Raw genomic sequence first — 16,653 nt, forward strand, 5'->3', positions numbered from 1 at the left:
TACATTGCTGGAATTCAACACCAGCCTGTTTACTGGTCCCCATGTGGCTTCAGTCTCTTTCTTTCTCCCTCTTTTTCCCTCAGTCCCTCCTCATTCGTTCTCAATTATTTTTCCACAACACACCTTAGTTACATTACATACCCAGCATTCATGCTGACTAATGAGACTGCCAAACAACTAACTGAAGCATCATGTTTTTGCCTATTAGAGTTTGTTTGAGTTGTCCATCTTTTGCAAAATTATTTAAACTGGCCAATGTTGCTAGATTATTTTGGCTTTTATTACAAACACATGTATGTGTGCAAATGTGGGAATATACTTTTAAATACTTTTTATTTTTATTTCAGTGAAATAGAACTGAAAGGGGTTTTATGCTATAAATAGTAAAAAAGGCTGATGTGAGACAATCTATAGGAGCCTTTTTTTCACTGGTACTATGTGGACATCAGGGACATCATTTTCATATGCTTTATTTTGCAGCTGACAATGAATCATACATTGAATCAAAGGAAATAATATACATCTCATACATCTAAAATGTTAACATGACAATGAGGCGCATGCAAAATGAGAATCTCTTCTTTATCTGCTTTGTTTTTTCACTTCCTTCCCTCGGTACAGCCAGATGGCAAAGCTCCAGCTCTGCAGTCCTCTTCATACACTCATCATATTTGATGGGCATCCTGCTGCCGAGTTTCAAGGAGGCCATGTGTTTACGGAATGACACTTGTGACAAAAGAAAACTTCTATTTAGCAAGCTGAATCTTGGGCGGGGTCCATGGGGGCAGCAGCTTGTGTGCATTTGTATATGTGTGTGTGTGTGTGTGTGTGAGTGTGTGTGTGTGTGTGTGTGTGTGTGTGTGTGTGTGTGTGTGTGTGTTTGTGTGTGTGAGAACAAAGATTGTGGGAATGTATTTATTGTGCATAGGAGCAAGGCAGTGGGAGAAAGGTTGTGTATAGTGTGTGTGTGTGTGTGTGTGTGTGTGTTTGTGTGTTTTGTGTGTGTGTGTGTGTGTTTGTACCAATACCATCCATACCATCTCTGTTTCACACTGTTGTCATGTTGTATGCCTGCTGTCTTTTAATCACATCCTGTTCTTTTCTATGAGTTTTTTGTTTGTTTTTTTCTGTTACAATACATTTTATCATCAGTTTTGTGCATTTACCATTCCAATGCCATTTTTTCACATTAATGTCGTAAATATACAGTACACTGTGTAGTCTCCTCCGTTGATGGATTCAAACTTTCAGGACAAACCTTTGTTTAGCAAATCATCAGTTGTACATTTGCAACTAAAACAGGTTTATGTTGGTCGTTTATTTTTTCTCAATATGCTATCGTCTTATCCTAATATTGTCTTTGTCTTCAATGGTGAGGAATTCCCATCAAAGTTTTCCCCTTCTGTTAATACTTTAGGGAATTTTCAAACGTCGGGATGTATGGCTGTAATGCCCCAAGATTTGTTCTCCCTGAAAGAAATAATAGAGTAAGAATATATTAACTACAGTGCAACCTGGTTTTACGGGGTCTGCATTTACTTTTACTTCATTTTAGGTTTACCAATATGTTATGCATACATATATACTATATATGTATATAGATGTATATCAATATATGCTTTGCAGCATTACTTTGATTTAAATTTTAAAGCCATGTTCATGCATTAAAAAGCAATTGCATATTTTTGACTGCAGGGTTTAGATGCAAATCCATGGGGCATTACGTTAAAAACCATAAACATCATAAAATAGGAAATAGAAATTAAAAATGGAAGCAAAAATGAGGACGTTTAACTAGTCATTAATAACTGAATGCTTTCTCATTTGTTGATGTGATAAACAAAAATTGTATTCAAGATAGAACACAAAAATGGCAAGTGTAAGGAAAAATAAAACCCATTTAAAGCAAAGTATTTTATTCACACAAATTTAATAAGATATATAACAACCGTTTGGTCCATAAATATTTAAGGGGAAATAGTTTCTATACACCATCTTTATCAAGAAACAGGGAAACATGGACAATCTTGATAGAACACTTACTGTACTCAACTATTAACACGAAGATCAATATATAAGGTTCTTGGATTACCCAACTATATCTGAAAGAGTGCACAAATGCTTTCTATGACATCGCTGCCCCCTTTTTAACAGGATACACCATAAAAAGATCTTCGGAAATAAGATGCAAAACAGTACAAAACTAGTGAGGCGTCAAAAGGATGTGAATCAGTTAACAAAGAACACATATATCCTGAATTTCACAAACTTTCTCCCAAGTTATAGCATAAGGCACATAGTAGAACTGAGTTAGGCATCTACTTCATTAAGTAGATCTAGAGTACCACTTTGTTCTACAATAGAACAAATTGTGACGCTCACAATGAAATGTATCGACGCCGTTGAAGATTTGCTCTTTCTTTTCTCTCTATCTTTCAGCCAGAAGAAACATGTTTTTGGTCTGTTCAGTGGCAAGTGTGATTAAAGAAAGTATAAATATGGCCAAAGAGGAGAACACATGGACAATGATTTCCCACTGGCTGCCTGTTACGACTCCACCTTTCGGAGGACATTTGAATGTTCATGTCAGCTCTACAAATCTAGTCTGAAACGTCGCAACCACTTAATTTCTCACACCTACTCCTTTTCCCTTTTTTAAATCACATCGTTAACCTGAGCAACATGATAAAAACAATAATGCACTTTTCACTGGGCAGTATATTGTCACTGTGCAATTGAGTTTAGCTGTGGATCAATGGATATGTTATCTAGGATTTATCCATTTGACGACGGTTTCATCTATGAGGCCAACAAATCGGAAAAAGTGCTCTGTCATGAAAACAATCGATTGCAACAGCGTGCATAAACTGTTCTCCAATTTCTAATTATCAAACCATTTCTATCAATGTGACTGCATTACATGTTGAACAGTTACCACTGTACAGATTGTAGGATTAGCTTCTTTCTCTTTATCACAGTAGATTTGTAAATCAAGACATAAAACAGATGTTGTTTCAGCATCTACCTGCCATATAAGCTGCAATGGTTAGGTGCTTAAAATGCAGTTTAGACGATTTACTTCTTCAGTCTTAAAGACTGAAACATTCGGAAATAATTAAAGCCTGTTTTCTGGGGTTACCCATATACAGAACATTCTACAAGTTTACTTCCCAAATTATTCCAAAACAGAAAAAAAATATATTTAAATTGGATAGTGCGAACACAGTGCATACATATACAGGTTACCAAGGGCAAAATATTCATTTTTTTTTTTAAATTGACCAATTAAGCATAAATTAAGAAGGGCTTTTTTTAATCATAATTCCATACAAATGTACAAATAAAGAGTAAAAATCTAGTTTTCCAGACAAGCTTCAAGTTTAGTTTTTTTTCCCGATGATTTGTGGGATCCATGACAATTTTCTAATGCCTTCAACTTCAAAAATGTCCCGTCCAAAATCAATCTCTGCATACTGTAAGTCAACTACAGACAAGGCTGCCATGTTGTTTCAAATGCTACACATTAAAATGATTTCCTTGTGTTTTAATGTGGTCGCTTCTGTTCTTGCTCTTGTTGTTCTTGTTTGTGTACACAGTACAGCACTTTCTGTTCCAAGGAGCTGTCTCTGGTAGATTTAAAGGTGTCACTTAAAAAAATAAAATGTAAATTGAGAAAACAAAATGAAATAAAAACAACAAAATAAAAATCAGATTTAAAAACAAAAAAAAAAAAAACAGTCTGCTAGGGATAGCGTGTTAGAAAAGGTTTGTCAAGGTAGTTTGCGAAGGGCTCCCCGAATCATGGCTGTCCAAACTAGAGGTGACGGAGGTCACTACAGTGATAGAGGGGTTTGTCAGGTCTGTTAGTGTGGCCGCGCTGGAGGGGGGGCTCAGGGCCCCACTGTCAGATGAGGGTGGAGGGAGTGAGGTGCCATCAGCCTTATCAACACCTCCATTCTCCTGTCGCAAAACGTTCCTTCTGAATTTGGCTCTTGCGTTTTGGAACCAAACCTGCAAACCAATCCCAGTGTGGCTTTTACTTTTTGTTTTAAGATTAATTTTAAAGAAAGAAATAATCAAATCATTTGTACAGTAGTTTACATGTCAAGTTATCACAGCAATTACTGTATCAACTTGCCCTGGCCTTATGTATATAGATCTTTATATGGCAGTTGTCATACAATATTTTGAGCTAAAGGGGCAGATAACAATGAACCAGTTAGCTCCTGAATACTGAATGCAAGAGTGTAAATTTTAATAGCATATCAAAACTATTATCCTTTTATTTTTTTATCTGTGAGAGTTGAATTACACCCTTTTCTGTTCCACAGATAAAAAGAACATGTGCACTCTCGTTATTAATGATATCAGCTAGAGTTTTACATTAAATCTCTGCGCTCTGATTCAGCTTTTCTCCTTTCCTTCCCAAAAAAAATACCATTTAAGATTCTACAAGATTGCTGATAAAACCCCCTGGATATACATCTAATGACTAAATGGGCCAACCAAATAAACCAAATCAAAAAGATGACTTCAATGATGTGAAATGGGAGGGACATGGAGGAGGATGGGGTGCAAACAAAGATATGGGGTGATCAGATCAGTAAGAAGAACGGCTTTCTGCTTACCTGTAGAACTCTCTTAGTGAGGCCTGTCTTCTGGGCCAGCTGCTTTAAGTCCTTGGCATCTGGGTTGTGGTTGATGGCAAAGTAGGATTTCATTGTCCGCAGCTGGTGGTGCTTAAAGGAGGTCCGCATGCGTTTGGTCTTCTGAGTCGGAGCGTAGGCCTGCTGGTCCCGGTCCAAGTGGTCGGTGTCGTTCTCGTTACAGCCTGAGAAGCAGAGAGCAGAGCACAGGGGCTGGATCAGAGTCCAAATGGAGCAACAGCGAAACAAAATTCATTTATTTTCTAAACACTAGCCCTTTGCATTGGAATTAAGGCAAAAAACTCCACTACTAACAAGATAACGATATTCAAATCGTAAAAATGCTTAAATAGGATTATTTCACTAATGAAATGTTGCACTAGTTTTAAGGCTAAATATTTAATTGAATATTTTGCCAGATGTTTTGCAGGGAAAGAAAAGAAACAATAAAGCTTATTATTAAGGTGATCACATATGGACTTGATTGTGGAAAGTTCTAGCATTTCCATTGACTTAGTGTAATAGGATCTATTAAGACTGGTGCCAAAAGTTTAGATTATTTATAACAAACCATTAGAATATGCAAATAACTGACAAGAAACTCATTAAACATAATAAACTTAAATGTTTGGAAGTTGCGACTGTTTTTTATAATCTGTTTTATATATTTTTAAAGCAACATTATGAATTTTAACCATACAGCGATACACTAAATTAATTCTGCTTGTGTTTGCAAAGACTAACAGGTCTAATGGCCCTAATTTGTCACTAGCTTAGTGCTATATGTGTAAAATACTTAAAGACGGTGAAATGCAAAAAACGATCCAATAAATTAAATACATGTGTGGCTAAACAGTGCTGCGGAAACATTTATCACTGATAAAAAGGCAAATCTATACACTTTATTTCACTATCATATTGTTTTACAAATAACACGTTTACATAATTCTACACTGTTGTTCCAGAGGAAATTCCCATGCAAAATAAATTTGCAAGTTAAATGAATTCTGTTGAACATTTACATGATCTAGCCAGCAAATAATAATTGTCTTTAAATTATACAAAGGTTGTGTTTATTCTCTTGTGTCAATGTATAACGCAAATGATGACCAATGGATGATTAAATATCAAATGACCTCCACCAACATTATCATCATACAAATTTAGTGCAAACACTCTTTAAAAAAGGAATTGTTGAATTAAATATAAAATCAGTTTGAGTAAGGCAGATACAGATCAAACTATGGGATGGAAATCGTGTGGCATTGTGTTATGGTACAAATTGTGGTGTGAATTGTGATTTGTTACATGAGACTTCTTCTTTGAGACTGATACGCACCATTAATATGACAATCATTGACATCTATGTTCTGCTTCTCCAGCCTTCACTGGATTGTGTTTCACTAGATATTACCCACTAGGGGTCTCTATATCCAAACAAGACCAAACTGCACAGAATGGTGCGGAATACTCAGTAGACCCACACCTTTCCCTGGTGAAAACAAACATGAATGTGCTTGATAAGCAGAAACAAAACCTCAAACAAAATCTCATCCTTTTTGTCATGAATGTGAGTCTCCTGATCTGCAGAACGATATATCAACCTGAACAACACAGACTTAAGACTTAATAGTTCAGTCTTTCCCTATAGTTTAATTTTTTCTTTTTTGAAAGATTTGTGTTTTATTTTAGTTTATGGGCTAATTTTATTGTTGGATAAGGTCACAAATCCATCACATAATTAGAACATTTAACATTTTCAAAATGAAACAAAAAGCTTAAAGAAGCCAATGAACCTCATTGAGATTAGAAAATATTCTATTATACTTCATTATTTTTAATTAAATATCCCAAATGAAAAAATATAATATTCCCACTGGGACCTTTACTGTGTATGTGGTGCTGAATAATGAGCTCACAGGGACAGGTCACTGTTTTTCACGTTTTTCTCTGCGGAATTTTCTTTTGTGGGATTTTTTACCTGTTGTGGCTGGATTATATTTTATTTTAATGCATATCCTGCTAGTAAAGAAAAATCACAGTGCTACAATGGTTGTTGTCCTATTAAAGCCTCCATGAGAACTATAGGATTTACATAATCTCTTGGAATTGTGTTTGCGGATAACAAACCAAAGCCCCTTCAACCGGAGCGCTGACTGTACAGTGTTGCGTTCAGAGGCCTCTCCCTGCAGCAGGCCCCTGAGAACTGTGCTGACCGCCGCACAGGAGGCCAGGGATTCCAACGTCACCTTCAATTAACGGAGAACAATTAACGCGCAGATTACCCTTATTCCTCTCCATTCACCAGGAACAGAGGAAACTTGGTGCACAATGACGAACTTTCTCAACCGCGCACTAATTCGCAGAAAGCGACAACAAAATGGGGACGCTGGAGAGGGGTGGGGGTCGGGTTATAACATTCAGCGATTCAATAGAAGATTTTAGATGAAACCTACATTCATCAGTAGGTCTAGATTAATGTTGACAGTGACTCCAGTTTTTCTGTCTTCCAACAAAAATCAAAGACATGCCCACGGTTTTTACGCAACAGTTCCAAACTAAATTGAGCCTCATCCTACACATTTATTTTGACCTAAATTAGTTCTAATTATAAAGTCGATAAGCAGAATGAGGGCGATGTCAAATTTTGATCACCCCCTGTGCAACACACGCCCCAGTTTAAAGCCCAAAATCGGTGCGTTAAAAGACCCGTGGACTGACAGAAAGCTGCATATCAATTAGCCATGGATGTGGGCGCCGTTTCACTCTGACAACGTGCACCTCCATTAGCACAGCCTACAGGAGAGATGGAGTCACCCCCGACGTGTAAACCTATGGCTGTTCCAGCTGAGGCATTGAGGAGCCGTCTGGACGTAAAGCGATGGGCTTTGCGTAATGTCAACAAATGAACCCATCTTTTTCTTTAAAAACAAAACAATAAATACATAAAATGCGTATTAACTTTATTAATTTATGTGTTCATTTGTGGGTGTTTTTTTATTACATGTAATTATCTCTGCTGCTATATTTTGAAACATTACAAGTAAATGAATACGACGATGCTTTGGTCAGCAATGTTTGAGGAGATTTTAGTGAAGAACACAGTGAACCACAATGCAGTTATAAAGTTCCCAAACTATGGTCCAGGGACTACCTGGGGTCTTTTCGAAGGGCTCCAGGTGGTTCTAATCGAGAAGAGGAACAGTTTAATGTGGAGTGAAGTTAGTTAAAAACACCGGCGTGTTTTTGTTTTTAATGTAAGGTAAACTGTCCCTACAATAAGGCCTAGGTTATCCACACGGGGCAGACTGTTAAAGGCATCAGGGACGTGTGCACCGTAACGAACGAACAACATAGCTGGTCTCTTTACAACAGATTCTCTAATACGTGCGTGTTTGTATGTTCTTGACTTGATGTGAGGCCCCGCTCTGAGCAGCACGTTGTCTCACCTGTGTTGTAGCTGGGTATATCTATCCCCATGGCCGGACTCTTCCTCTTGCGCGGCCTTCCCTTCTGTGCCGTACCGGTGCCGTTGAAGTAAGGTAGGGAGAGGCCGCCGCCCTTCGCCGCCAGCTCAGCGAAGTTGAGCTGTTGGTGGTAGTCCGGTCCCTGCACCAGCGTCTCGAAGTGGAGCCGGCAGTACACCAGGCTGTCCTTCATGCCGAAGTGGTCGCCCGTGGTCAGCGTCTTGTTGCAGGTGGTGCACGTGAAGCAACTCAGGTGGTACACGGAGTCGCGCGCCCGCATCACCATCTCTGAGGCCGATATGCCGAGGTGGCAGCGCGCGCACCTCTGCACGGAGAACCTTCTGGAACAGACGAATTGTCAAGACTCCTCATACATAGAGACCAAACGTGACAAATAGAAAGACAGAAGCCGAAATGTAAACTGCATTGTCATGGCTTTTTTTTTGTCGTGCGTTTCAGTGACAAAGGTGTGTGTTTGTATATCTCACACAGCTTTCGTAGCTGGCAATACTCTACAGGCCCATAGACTGATATAGAGTTTTCATTCTGAACTAATATATCCACATCTGGTCACATCTGGCCTACAAGTGAGTAACGGCTGGTTGATAAGCAACATTTTCTTTGGTGTAAAAATATTTGTCTCCTAAATAGGCTTTTTTTTTTTTTTTTTTAAGTCAGTCCACAGTTTCGGTGATGAAATCTTAACTGACCTCTTGGCCGTGTGGCTGACATTACACATAAAAAGGCTGAAGGTAGGCAATAAGCGGAACCATGGTAACCTGTTAAAATTGTACGACAGCTGAGACATTTTGCCCAAGCATTTATCAGCATTTCTTTCTTGGGTTATTTTACTGTATTTTAGCCTACACTAAAACAACTTTCCGGCCTGTGTGTCAGATCATGACTGTACGAATGCATTAAAATATGGGATAACATATCTGACCAATAGCTGCATTTTTAATTGGTTATTTTCCATACTCAGGCACGTTAGGCCACTGTGCATGCTGACTAAAGGCCCGAAGGTAGGTTACAAACACGATATAAATGTACAATACGATGTGCTCCTTTGTTTCTGGTAGACTGACTCATACAAGCTAATGCAGTTTACAATACACTCAGAGCCATGGAAACGATTACACATAAACCACAAACGAATAAAAGTTACATTTCGTATCATAACGTATTCCCAATGAACAGCATGCAGGGCCCCTGGGAGACTGTCATGATGCTATTCAAACAAGAATGAGGCCTGATTGGACCAAAAGCCTTTAACATAATTTCAGATGAACAGCCGAAGCCTGTTGAATCATGGTCAATAAAACAACCCCCTCCCCCCCACCCCCCCACCCCCGGTCCAAAAAAATTTGAAAATTTGAAAATAAATTGTCCTAGCAGCTTTGGGTGGGTACACGCGCGTGTGCGTGTGCGTGACAATGACACTAATGTCTCCCTAAGCTGTTTCGTGATTTAAATGCACGACCTTAATTTGTCTTACCTGTAGTAATCATCCTTGCAATAAATACTCCCATCCTTGGCAAAACACGTTAGCTCCGATTCCAGCGCTAGTTTACATTCACAGCATTTGAGGCACCGGAGGTGCCACTGTTTGTCCACGGCCAGGAGGTAGTATCTATCCGAAATCTTGCCGCCACAGCCGGCACACAGAGCAGGCTTCTCCGGGCTCATGGAAGGCATGGTCTGCATCAGAGAGAGAGACAAGAAAGCTCATGGCCACTGTTTCCTTCGAGACTGCTGGGGAAGTCTTATGCAACACATACCATGCAAAAAACAGAAACAACAGGCCTTAATTAGCTTTCTAGACATTACATTAAACTTTTCATTTTTCGTTTTAATCTATGAGTCAGAGGGCCTTTTACACAGCACTTTAAACACAAGTGAACAAATGCAGCCTCGGTGTGTTCACAGCCCCCCCGGAAGGAATTGTTTCTGAAATCAACTGAATGTCGAGGACAGTTGAATGTATTTGTAGTGCTGAGCTAACATTTTAGAAGTTCAATGTCTCCTTTCGTCGTTGCCATTAAAATCAAAGCGAACAACACGTTTGGGTAAGAAGCCTATATTTAAAATATAGAATAAAGGCCTGTTCAAAAAATATAGTGGCCTAAAAAAATATAGTATTTTTTACAGTTGAAATAATAAAACTCAAATGTATCCTATTAATATTAATTCAGCATGTTTTTGTTAACAATGTTTGGTGGATTTATAATTGCCAGATCTAAAATGTGTACATTTGTCAACAGAATATTACTGCTGTGCAATGTTTCAAATGATGCCAAGAGTAATGTGTGTTTCAAATAGGCTATATTTAATGTTAAGTTTATAGCCAGTGTATTTTGTAGTAATTATGTTGTGCAGATCATTGAGCAGCAATTGAAATAACATGACATTTTTAACTATAGGGCTGATTACGAAATTCACTATCCAAGAGGGAATTTATGTTGGGATGAATAATTACACTATAATATTTACCATAATAAGACACAATGTAGTAACTGATACATCCTCAACTGCACATTTCCTGGCACGTTCGCGGTGCCACGGTGGTCGTTTATGAAGTGACGGTCAAAACGAGTTTTTACATGAATTCAAACACGGTCCGAGCTGACTTACCGACTCTCTCCCGTTGAGCTGTATGCCCTTAGCCAGACGCGAATCCGTTTTCGACCTTCTCTCCATCTCCTCCATGATCCCTTGGATGTGATCCCCGGAGATCCCGTGGAAAAGCATGGCTCCCGGTCCTGGACGCAACGTGCAACTGCCTGCCTCTGTCTTGCAGCCCACAACTTCCATATACTGTACTGCAGCGCTGCGCCCCGCTCTCTCAGCGCATCCAAATGGGCTCTGAGACTCTGAGAGAGGCACACAAAACCACAACACAACCCCAGAGATTCAGATCACCTCCTCGCCAGAGCGCAAAGGCAACTGGAAGAAACGAAGAACGAAGAAACTACAACATGGGTGGGACAGGAGGAGGTGGTGGTAGTGCACCAGCTATTTTCCTTCTTCCCGTAAATGTCTCTCCTCCAGGAAAAATATATAGTCCAAATGACGCGCCAAACCGGTGTGGACGTGGTGGTGTGGAGGGAGGTGGGGAGGGGGTGGGGGCTACAGTGTGAACACTTCGCCAAAAATAATGAAACAAAGTTTTCTGTTGTTTCTTTTTTGGTGATTTCTCTCTCCAGATTTCCCAGTCAGGGGTTCCTTGGTGCTTGGAGGTCAGGTTGGGACTGCCTGGATTTGAGAACCGTGTCCTATTTGTGAAGAGAGCAAAGCCTGCCCAGTCTGAATAATTTGGTAGGAGGAGTCCCCCCCCCCCCCCCCCCCCTCTCTCTCTCTCTCTCTCTCTCTCCCTCTCTCTCTCGCCTCTCACTCCGTGTCTCTCTTCCACCCTCTCTCCCTCTCTCTCTCTCTCCATCGCCACTGATTTCTATTCACCAACAAAGAGCTGTCACTCTTCCCCCAAAAAACTCCCGATTCTGGCTGCGCGAAGGACCACTAGGCTACTTTATGGTATTGACATTTCATTTCTTTTATTTCCCCGTTAACAGGAGAGGATGCTGGTATGTAGGCAGAAGTCACATTAACTGAAATGGGCTTAGAGTAATTTGAATGTAAATATTGTATTTGACATGGCTTACACAAATAATACTTATCTAAAAAAGTATAATAAACTCATTTGGAGTTTTACTAAAGGGGCACAAATAGGGATTAACGATTCTACAAGACAAGACAATTTAATAGCTTCTTTTTGAACTTTTACATTTTTAAAACATGACAGTTTTAGTTTTCTTTACCAGGTGTTTGGTTGTCCCAAAATAACATAACTATGCGTGTGTTGTGTGTGTGTGTGTGTGTGTGTGTGTGTGTGTGTGTGTGTTATAAACGATTGTTTGGGGCGGGGCGGTGATCAGTGATAGGCTGGAGGGTGGGGGACAGATTGTATTAAAAACAATCTGAAAGGCAAGGAATTTAAACACAAATGAACAAGATAGTGTTTAAAAAAATAAAAGCATCCTAACCTCTTTACTGAAATAAACGATCACACGCCAGCTTTCATTTCCTTTTCTTTGTCTTGCACATGAGTAGGATATATACATCATGAAGCGACGAGGCGAACTCTGTAGGCCTTGGTTAGTCTTTTCACTGCAAGATCAATTATCTCTTCATTAAACGCTCATTTGAAACAGATATTGCCTGCCGAGTATTCATTAACACGATCTTTGTCTTTTCTCTGCCTCTCCTGAATTAGGCCCAAATATTGTTGACCTCCAGGAGAGCTGGAAACAGGCTCGCGATGTGAAACATATTTCATGTAGCTTATCGTTTACAACAAGTGATATGGAGGTAGACGAGAAATAAAGAAGAAAAGAAAAGAAAACAAGAAGGGGGAATCACCACCAGTTATTGAATTTTTTTTTCAGGTAACCATATTCCATAAAGTTGACTTATGATATCATCTACATTATTGAGGCGACTGTAGCTACAACGCAGATCTGTGTCAGGTTTAAAGGGTGAGAAAACTCTTGTTTTTTTGAAGACTGACTGGCTTTACTGTCCAACGTGCAGGCCAGATATGGTGAGACAAACCCTAAAATGAAGCAGCAGCTCAAGGTCTGTATTTTAACACAACGTGCACGGGCCTTTCCAGCTGAAAGCCGGATAACGAGCTCTGGTCTCTGCAAGGTCGATGGCTGAAGATTTTGCCATAAAACAATAGACACACTGGCTGAATCTGGGACTCGGCTTTGGTCCCATTAATGTAGTTACGGAGGCTCAGGGTTGTTGTTTTTTTTTGCAGGTGCGGATGCTTCATCTCAAGACGTGTTACATTATCGTGTGCAAACTCCCCCCCCCCCCCCCCCCCCTCCCACTCCCACCCCCACCCCCACCCCCACCATGAAGTTGGTGTTGGCTTTAATTGGAGGCCCCTTGATAGCAGAGCTCTAAGACAGGGCTTGGACCCTCCTGGACGGGCTGGACCTGCAGCTGTTCTGCAAAGCCTAAAACGTTCATTTGCGCTATGTCAGTGTCTCAGCACCCACATAGCGGTGAAAAGAGTCCCCAAAAAGGACACAGGGATTTCCTTTCACCTGGACAAAGACACCCTGAGAGGACCGATCAACTCAGCTGGGTGTGACATTTAATCTGTCTGCTGTTGTCTTTCTCTCTGGCAGACCTAATAATGAGAAAGTAGAGTTCTGACTTTAAAAACTGGACCTAATCACACAGTAGAATAGAACTACAGCGTGTAGCCTATAGTTCGTCGTTATGTTTTATTAAGACATCGATCATATCGTTCATTTGACCCGTTGCCTCCAGCAGTGACATTTCATTTGACTGAAGAGGCTTTAACAATGTGTCCGTGAACACCAAGGGGCTGAGGGGAGCATGGCTTATGCTTTGTCGTTTTGTTTCATTCGTTTCTTTCTTTTTGTATCCAATCAGGATATTACCGGAACTAATGGCCGTCTTTTTTTTCTTTTATTATAACATTTTGTGTAATTCTGGAGAAAGTCTGTAGGGATAAAAACCAAAGCCAATTCGAGAAACCACGCTTTTGCAATAAAAAAATTGAAACATAAAAAAGTGACAGTCTTTAGCGTATTTTATTTGAAAATAATAGTTCTCTTTCCTTAACGTGTTTTCTTAATACATCATATTATTTAAGCAACCTAGTTATGTATGTTACTCATCATATTTTATTACTGGCTTTAAATAAATTGATGGAAACTAATCTGGGCGGTTCTGTGCCATTTTTCGTTTAGTTACTGTGAATGATTTGCCCTGATTAAAATTAAACTCTGATCTTATTCAACCAAATGAAGTCTTTTAACACGTAATAGTCGCTGCGTATTCATGCACTGTATTGACCTCCATTTCAAACCTTCGACGCTTTAAAAAAGAAGAAAAAGAAAATCAGTGTTAACCACTGTTTGAAATGGCGTGTTTACACAGGCTGGCTCAGTGGGTCACTGACTTTTCTTCTATAAATAAAGAAAATACTATCTCATATCTCAGTTGACAACACAAACATATTTAAAAGGACTTACGTTGCCTACATTTTAAGAAAAGCGTCATTTTAGGTTTTGCCTGCCGTTCAACTTGCATGTGTTTGAGACTACTCCCAAACTCCAGTTACCCTAAACATTTAAATATTATTTACAGGGTGGAATATTGGGTTACAGCATTCCGTAAATACAAATTTAGACAGAGAGCGTTTAGATGGGTTTACCTGCTTCCGCCACATCCCTGTTTATCCGTGAGACTGTTACCAATGTCACTGAATTCATCATGCATCAGATCTGACGCGCATTGCTTCACACGCGTTTGCTAAAAAAAAGCCTACCTCGTATTATTATTTCCCCGAGCAGACATATAGAGAGAGGTCTTACCTGAGGCTGTGCCGTGTGTGAGATCCTGTGCAGCGTGCAGGCGGAGCAGCGCCGGACTGGGCGCAGTGTGTGGAGCAGACGGAGGAGACGCTGCCGGTAGATGGGGGGGCTGTTCCTCGTTTCTGAGCTTACACTTCTCGTTCGAGCGTCAATTAAAACACAAGCCATTTAAATATTCCTCTCCCGTATGCTGGCAGCGCTCAACGCAGCACACACACACACACAAACACACACACAGTCAACGCACAGAAAATGGGAAGCCATGAGCCAATGGACTACTCAGCATGTAGGTCAAAATGTGGGATGTATAGTCGTAAATGAAAGAATAAACTACATCATCTGGAGACTGTGTTACGGTAAATGGTAAACAGCTACTATTAGATTTAGGAATATTTAAATAAAATCAGATGCCCCCCCCCCCCCCCCCCCCCCCCCCCCCCCCCCCCCCCCCCCCTATTTAAAAGCCATATGTTTTACAACTATAGCACAATGTATGAATTCAGACCCTAAAGTTTGATTCTAACCCCAAAAGACGAGTTCACTGCGTTTTGCAAACAAAGTTATAGGTGGGTTGAAGCATATTTACCTCTATTTCACTTCATACTGTACCAGCACCTTTACAGCCTGAATCTCTATCAATCTGACAAAAATATGGAGCACAGCAACACAAAGCCTTGCTGGGAAAAGCATTTGATATTGATACCAAATCGAAATCAGTTTCGAAATAAAAGTGTTAAATTGATTACTTAATTTTACGTATTTTACTATGTGACAAGAATCTAAACCTAGCAGTGGTAGGCAGATTGGTTATGACTATATATACTATTTTATTTCAACGTCATCACAACAGTAGCCTGAAAAAGGTTTATTAAAGAATAATCCTTTTTTTTAACATGCTCAACCTGTGGCCATTTTTTTCTTCATTTTTCCGTACTGTTATATTAAATTAGCTTTACAAAATAGCAACATTAAAAAAAAAAATCTTTTTTGGGTTCATATTTCGTTTCCTATGAACTGTGATGCATGTCTCTCTATCTGTCTCACCTGGAGACTCCAGCTGACAAACTTCATATAAATTCAAAGCAGTATTGAGTATTTAGTCAGGCAGCATTCTACACACATTTGGCCTCTGCTGATGAAACATTCACCACTATTTAATAATGTCAAGGTTTTAGTAAATATTCATATTGTTTATGCTTTGAAGATGATTTTATTGTGCCAGACTGCTAATGAGACTATATTTTTCAGATTGTATTACCTTATTATATAATGTTCCATTGTATTGATGTGATTTCCAAGTGCATTATTGGATTATTTACCTGGTAGACTAAACACTTTGACAAGAAGCCATTAAATAATAATACAATGGATAACAGAACTGGTTAAAGCCTCCATTTGAATTTTATATTTACTGTTAACATGACATAAACAGTTTATCCAGAAGACAGGATGTCCTAAACCTGCTCACCCGGACCACTGGACAACACATTGAGGTATAGATTGGCTGATTTTAATTGACAACAAGCAAATAGAGGGTTTGTTTAGCAAATGCTCTCAGCTCCAGTGAGAGCAAAGAGTTGATCATTAATTACACCTCTGTACTGCTTGCATAAATGACACTGTGCCATGCTGCTAACAGTCATTTTGCTTTGCTCCTTCCGCCTGGGCTGACATCACAATGTATCTCATCAATAATGCAACGGCACTAAGATCCATTTCACTGTGAACCACAACAAGTACCGTGCATACAGCTCTCTCTGAGCATGATACCCAGACAGGCTCTGCAGCATGCTTGGTTCAACAGTGAGACCACAGATACAGCATCAGCCCAGCATCATGCCTGCCTGCCTCCATGACTGCCTGGCTCCTTGGGCATGGCGGTTAGATTACCACACATCCAGGGTTCATCTGGAGTCATCATTTCTGGGTCAACTCAAGTGACACTCTGTCTCGCGGAGGGAGCTCTCAGTCGCTCCCAAAGCACGGCCAGAAAAGGAGCGGAGGAGATGAGGAGGAGGAGGTGGGAAGGCTCTCCCAGGATCCACTGGTGCAGGGAACCACAGGCTAAACACTGACAGAATGAAGGAGAGGAGTGGGAAGGAAGGGGGGGGGGGGGGGGGGGGGGGG

The 16,653-nt window shown here is 40.0% G+C and overlaps 1 protein-coding gene across 4 annotated transcripts; it reads right to left on the reverse strand.

The window, feature by feature from the left end:
* Nucleotides 1–454: 454 nt before the first annotated feature.
* On the reverse strand, nucleotides 455–14,755 carry lhx9 (LIM homeobox 9). Of its 4 annotated transcripts, XM_034881235.1 has the most exons (6): nucleotides 14,527–14,755; nucleotides 10,745–10,983; nucleotides 9,609–9,811; nucleotides 8,096–8,454; nucleotides 4,629–4,831; nucleotides 1,900–4,011 (listed from the first exon to the last, which is right to left on the reverse strand). In XM_034881235.1, the coding sequence occupies exons 2-6, from the start codon at nucleotides 10,922–10,924 to the stop codon at nucleotides 3,757–3,759; spliced, it is 1,200 nt and encodes a 399-aa protein (XP_034737126.1). In that variant the 5' UTR covers nucleotides 10,925–10,983; nucleotides 14,527–14,755; the 3' UTR covers nucleotides 1,900–3,756. The 4 variants fall into 4 exon arrangements, with proteins under 4 accessions (XP_034737128.1, XP_034737126.1, XP_034737127.1 ...); XM_034881237.1 differs by lacking the exons at nucleotides 1,900–4,011; nucleotides 14,527–14,755 and adding an exon at nucleotides 455–1,470 and having other exon boundaries at nucleotides 10,745–11,376; XM_034881236.1 differs by lacking the exon at nucleotides 14,527–14,755 and having other exon boundaries at nucleotides 8,096–8,451; nucleotides 10,745–11,379.
* Between the last annotated feature and the right edge of the window lie 1,898 nt (nucleotides 14,756–16,653).

The sequence above is a fragment of the Etheostoma cragini genome, chromosome 9, assembly GCF_013103735.1.
Source record: "Etheostoma cragini isolate CJK2018 chromosome 9, CSU_Ecrag_1.0, whole genome shotgun sequence".
Lineage (NCBI taxonomy): Eukaryota > Metazoa > Chordata > Actinopteri > Perciformes > Percidae > Etheostoma > Etheostoma cragini.

Coding starts and splice junctions, on each gene's coding strand:
- lhx9 (XM_034881235.1), bottom strand. CDS start 10,924: ATGGAAGTTGTGGGCTGCAAGACAGAGGCAGGCAGTTGCACGTTGCGT. Junction 8,455..9,608: donor TGCAAGGATGATTACTACAG/GTAAGACAAATT, acceptor CGTCTGTTCCAG/AAGGTTCTCCGTGCAGAGGT. Junction 4,832..8,095: donor TATACCCAGCTACAACACAG/GTGAGACAACGT, acceptor TCTGCTTCTCAG/GCTGTAACGAGAACGACACC.